The 5,920-nt window shown below is 37.5% G+C and overlaps 1 protein-coding gene across 1 annotated transcript; it reads left to right on the top strand.

The window, feature by feature from the left end:
* Nucleotides 1-1,278: 1,278 nt before the first annotated feature.
* On the top strand, nt 1,279-4,104 carry LOC101290806. Its single transcript, XM_004288293.1, has 4 exons — nt 1,279-1,532; nt 1,720-2,303; nt 3,022-3,537; nt 3,636-4,104. Exons 1-4 carry the CDS (start codon nt 1,298-1,300, stop codon nt 3,771-3,773), a joined length of 1,473 nt encoding a protein of 490 aa, XP_004288341.1. The 5' UTR covers nt 1,279-1,297; the 3' UTR covers nt 3,774-4,104.
* The last annotated feature ends 1,816 nt before the right edge of the window (nt 4,105-5,920 follow it).

Raw genomic sequence — 5,920 nt, 5'->3', positions numbered from 1 at the left:
CTATTAATTCATGATTGGTCAAAACTTATCAGTTAACTCCAAATAACAATTTATTGCTAGAGCATAATTGCTATTTCGATTGTTAAATTTTCCTAATTATTATTAAATTTAGTAACAAAATAGAGATGCTCGATTTCATGTAAAATTGTGTTATAATTTGAAAGATCAGTCTCTTGAGTCATGACGTTACTTATCACATGTAAATATGTAATCCATACTCCAAGATATATGAAATACATAATGGCAGCTGAAAGAGAAGAAACCAAGCACCAAAATAAACACAACCATTTTTAACAAAGGGAAGTATGGAATCTAGCTATCTCATCGATCAATCTGGATTCTGTACTCGTATTTCATCATCCATAAAACACCATTTATTATTCTCAATGGAAACAAAGTCGGGCGGGCGGGCATTTACTTTCTCCTGAGGGGAAGTTGCAACCGATATCTAAAGAATCGTGATCGAGATGAAGCTCTTTAATGGAAAAATGTAACCCTCTGTACCAGATAACTGGAAAAGCCAAAAATGAAAATAAAATATCAAAGTCCCTCTCTTCAGTTTTGTTTTGACGGCAACAACATTTTCCAAGTTAAACGCCCTGTTCTCTCAAAAGAGAAAACACACTGATCCCTGTTTGGCTCTTGGGCCCTTTTGACCAAAAAAACCAAAGGGAAGAGACAGATCCCCACTTGAGACCAACAACTATAGTGAGTGAGAGCAAAAGCGAATCCAGCTAATCCCAGTTGCCTTTGGTTGGAGGACTCACTAGTCACACGTAAGGATAAAGAAAAAGCAAGAGTCTTTTTCGAGTTTTTGAGATGATGAGGAGTAGAAGAATTATAATGGAATAGTTAGATACTTAGAGAAAAACACGGTTTCCCCATTTGAAATAAAACACAATGAGTTGAAAAGATTTGATCTTTTTCTGTTACTGTTGAAAAGATGTGGTCTTTAGCTTCAACTGGATATTAGATCGAGTCTATATCTCTGAGGATAGGAACAGAGATTTGAGTAAGAAAACGAGAAGAACACGGTTCCTGTTACAGAGGGAAAGAGAATGAGATGAAAGAAGTAGAGCGGTTATGTTAAAGAGTTTTAGCTTGGCTTTGACAGTTGATAGATTAGTGTAAATTAAGAAACAGAATTGAGTAAATCCAGTAGGGGAGGGTTTAAGATTTAAACAACAAATAAGCCAGAAAATTCTTGGGCCCACTACGGAGGGTTTATTGCTGTGTATATATATAGAGCCCCCCCCCCTCATGCTCTGTCTCACAGAAGAAGCAGAGAAGAAGAGCCATGAATAAGAAGAAGCAGAGTGTGTCATTGTTATTGTTGTGGGCACATTTGCTTCTGATCAGTACAGTTGATGGAGCTACATCAAGCAATGACTACGTTTCTGCAGTGGGAGACCCGGGAATGAGAAGAGATGAGCTGAGAGTGGCCTTGGAAGCTTGGAACTTCTGCAATGAAGTTGGTGAAGAGGCACCTGGGATGGGTAGTCCAAGAGCTGCAGATTGCTTTGATATCGTAGGTGAGCCCCCAATACCAAAATGGGTGTTGCGTTAATATTCTGTATACTGCTTTATACCACTTCAATTAGTAGCCATTGTTTAAAATCTACCATTTGATGATTATCCTCAGCAATATGTCTTCTTTGTTTGAAGTTTGAACCATTATTATATTGTGTGATGATTGTTGGGCTTGTTGTGATGAAGCAGATGGTTCTCTACACCATAAGGTGAATGCTAGTGATAATAAACTGGGAGTGGGTATGCACTTTCCTGGGTTGAGCAAACATGACCAGAACAGTGTTGATATCTATGCAGCGAGGAAGGAGGAGCGTTTGGGGTGTTTGTGCCAAGTTTCGGATACTCCGAGACCTTGGCAATTTTGGATGATTATGTTAAAGAATGGAAACTATGACACAAAGTCCTCTTTGTGTCCTTCGAATGGGAAAAGGATTGGTCCTTTTTCGGAACCGGGAAGGTTTCCTTGCTTTGGAACTGGGTGTATGAACCAGCCTACTGTGAATCACCAAGAGACTCAGCTTTTGGGTGATGGCACTATGATTGGAGGCTTCAATGGGACCTATGATTTGGGGTCTGATATTGGGGCTGGACTTGATGGTATCTCTTTCTATGAGGTGGTTTGGCAGAAGAAACAAGGGGAAGGGAGTTGGATGTTCCATCATAATCTTAAGACTTCAAAGAAGTACCCATGGCTCATGCTCTACCTCAGAGCTGATGCAACAAAAGGATTTTCTGGGGGCTATCACTATGATACAAGAGGAATGCTCAAAACTGTAAGTAGAAATTTTAGCTATATTTTATTTTCAAGTTGATTTCTGATTTGCTTTCTAGCTTGCCCAAAACTGCCGGATTTTTTTGATTAGAAGTTGTTCTTATTGAAATATGCTTTCGTTGTTTTGAGTATGAACAGCTGTTGTTTGACAAGTGAGATAGGAACAAAGGAAGGCCATAATTGGACGGCTGATTGCTTAAGTATTGCATCCATAATGTTAAATTGAACTTTGTCTTTCCGGTGTAACATTATATAGTTGGGACCTTGAATAATTAATCTGGTAATATGTCATTGTCCTTTTTGCATGAGTAGATTACTTGTTCACTTTTTGAATCAGATTTCATACCAAAACCTTGTCAGAGTTGTTATTAACTTTGAATTTCTTGATTCCTAGACCAGTGAGAGATGTGATTCTCTCATCTAGTGAAGGTCACACCTCTTTGAGGCAATTGAATCAGATTTTGGCTGAAGACATGTTTTAGTAGTTTATTGTCTTCATTTTGACATCAATTACACACCAAGAGGTCTTAAAGGTAGGCCTTAATCCTTGATAAGGTTGTTCTTTCACAACTAGATTCATTATATGGTCCATAAGTCTTTAATTATCCAACTGATGGTAACAATTTGGTATCGGCCTATGTTTTTACTTTGTGTGCAAGATATTGCTTCTAAGTAAAGGATCAGCAATTTACAGTTCTTAAGTTTTCTTTTTATTTCAGCTTCCAGAGGGGCCAAATTTTAAGGTGAGGCTGACTTTGGATATCAAAAAAGGGGGAGGACCCAAGAGCCAGTTTTATCTAATTGACATTGGTAGCTGTTGGAAGAACAATGGCCAACCATGCGACGGAGATGTCACCACCGATGTAACCAGATACACCGAGATGATCATAAACCCTGACACCCCTGCTTGGTGCAGCGCTACAGCTCAGGGAAATTGCCCCCCATACCACATTACTCCAGATGACCGAAAAATCTACAAAAATGACACGGCTAATTTCCCATACGGTGCATATCACTACTACTGTGCTCCCGGGAATGCAAAATACATGGATAAAGATGTGAAGGGGTGCGATCCTTACAGTAATCCGCAGGCACAAGAGATAATTCAGTTGCTTCCTCACCCGATATGGGGCAAGTATGGCTACCCAACCAAAAAAGGTCAAGGTTGGATTGGTGACCCGAGAACTTGGGAGCTTGATGTTGGTGGACTATCGAGTAGAATGTACTACTATCAGGTTATTACATACCATTAACTAACTCATAGTAGCAAGGTAACCAACTAATAGTTTGATCAATGTGGTTGATTTTCCCTTTTTGTTTCTGGTTAATATAGGATCCAGGCACAACTCCTGCTAGAAGGATATGGACATCACTCGATGTCGGTACAGAAATTTTTGTTAGTGACAAAGATGAAGTAGCAGAGTGGACTCTAAGCGACTTCGACGTCATCTTTACACCACCCCAAAAGTAGATCAAAACGATCCTTTTACAGCAAAGCTTCTCATCTTTTCAGTTGTTTTTCCCATATTTTTTAGACTAGTTCTCTTAGTGTAGAAGAAAATGAAGCAGAGAACTGATCATTTAACTAATTGTGAAAATCCAGTTCTCAATCTCATCCAGACCTAATAAACAAAGGCTTAGATTTCTTTTGTCTTCTAAATCAAAGCTCTGGTTTTCTCTGATGCCGATAGTTGGTTGAAAACAGAATGTGAACCGAACCAATGCCGGTACGGTTGGTGAAGCTAGCAATAGAAAACGGGTGCCAGCAATGTGCATGGTTGGTTTGTTTTGCCATTATCTAAGCAGGGTTGGTCGAATAACTCTGAAAGCAATCCTCAAAAGCTGCCTTCTCCATTTGAAGCAAGAATCACCCACCACACACTGCTTTACAACCCATGAGCATGAAGAACTAAGACATGTTTGACAAAAGTGATCGATCTTATTCTTCCATGACAAAACTGGGTCGGCAGCGAGTACTTCTTACTCATAAAACGACATCATCTAGATTCTGAAAAAGGTGGAAGGGGAGGAAAACGACACCACCATGTGGGGTGGTGGTGATGATGGTGGGCATCCAACCTAACTCTAAGCCTAAACAAGACTTGTGAGTCACGGGATCTGACAACCTTCTGATCCTGTTTGGTTTACTTATTTGGGCTTCCTTTTACAATATGATGGAGTCCGGAGTATAAACCCTAAACTCTAAAGTTGAGATTGCAATTTTTGGTTGTGAGGGCAAATTTCTGAATTTCAGTAATCCAAATTTGAGATTTTTTTTTTGAAGAGAATTTGAAGATTAATTATAAAAACATTTTAAATATCGCTTACATATTGATATGCTAGTGACAAGAGTTCTAAATTACTTGATGTGGTACACTATGTTAGTGTTCTAGAGTTATATCTTGGAGGCCGCCTAAACCGCCTATATCTTAGGCGATAACCAGGACATAGGTAATCTCCATGTTTAACTATCTAGGAGTGGCGTCTAAGTAAGTAGTGTTTTAAAAATATTAACTTTCTTTTTCAAATACTTTGAAATAGACTATTTTTTTTTTGTTAAGTTCTTATTTATGTGTAACTGTTTTTCTTATGTTTTCAACTAATTATACTAGTTTCTCTAAAAAAAGACACTAATCATACTAGTATCTTGTATTATTAATTTTCACTTGTTTAAAATAAATATCAGCCTGCTTTCGCCTATGCTTCTAGGTGCTAAGCCCTTCTTCATTATCCATCTACCATCTACCGTAACATTGGTCTATTTTATCCATCTACGATTTTTAGAACTTTACTCCAGGTGACAATTAAACATTGGTCTATTTTATTATGTAGTATTAAATTCAACAAATATAACACTCTTTCAAGTGATTACCTCTCATATTTGAAGAACATTATTTAGGAGGAGGTCTTACATGATTCTTACAATCAGCAAGTTACATTTCTTTGGTGTACTAACCAAATTACATTTTTTGGGTAAACTCACCAAATTACATGATCGATATGATGCGTAGTGTAATTGTTTTTGTTCTTTGTGCTACTAATTTCTTGAATGTTGTTGGAGACTTATTTAAATTGGCTCGAATAGTTAAAAACCATTGTGCTAACTAGAACACTGATTTCTATAAGGAGACATTTGTGCTACAGTATAAAAATGAGACACTAGAACATACATTTCTTGATCAAGACATGCAGTCATACACATATTTTTATAAAATTTGGTCGGTGAGCCGTAGCCTAGTTGGTTAAGGGGGTTAACTAACCTCATTTAGATCATGTGTTCAAACCTCATAGACATATGTAGGGTGTATAAGTTATTTAATAAAAATTTTAAAAATTAAAAATTAGAAAAAAAAAAATTCTTATAGATTTTGACTTATTCAGTTTGATCACTTCATTGATAATTTTTTCTTTTTAACTTTGTTCATTCAGGCCAGATGCGAGCTATTATTCTTGGGTTACGTAGAAAGAAGTCAATGTAATCCTATCAATTTATATGCTACTCTACACTCATTTCTATCTTTAAAGATTTTCAGTGAAGACTATGCATCTAGGGTGCAGTAGGCCTGTGGTAATAAATTTGAGTGAGTGATGCTCTGTTTGGTGGCCTGTCCTTAGGGC

Source organism: Fragaria vesca, linkage group LG1, assembly GCF_000184155.1.
Source record: "Fragaria vesca subsp. vesca linkage group LG1, FraVesHawaii_1.0, whole genome shotgun sequence".
Taxonomy (NCBI): domain Eukaryota; kingdom Viridiplantae; phylum Streptophyta; class Magnoliopsida; order Rosales; family Rosaceae; genus Fragaria; species Fragaria vesca.
Note: the sequence above shows the minus strand (reverse complement) of the source record. Positions and strands in the feature narration are given on the sequence as shown.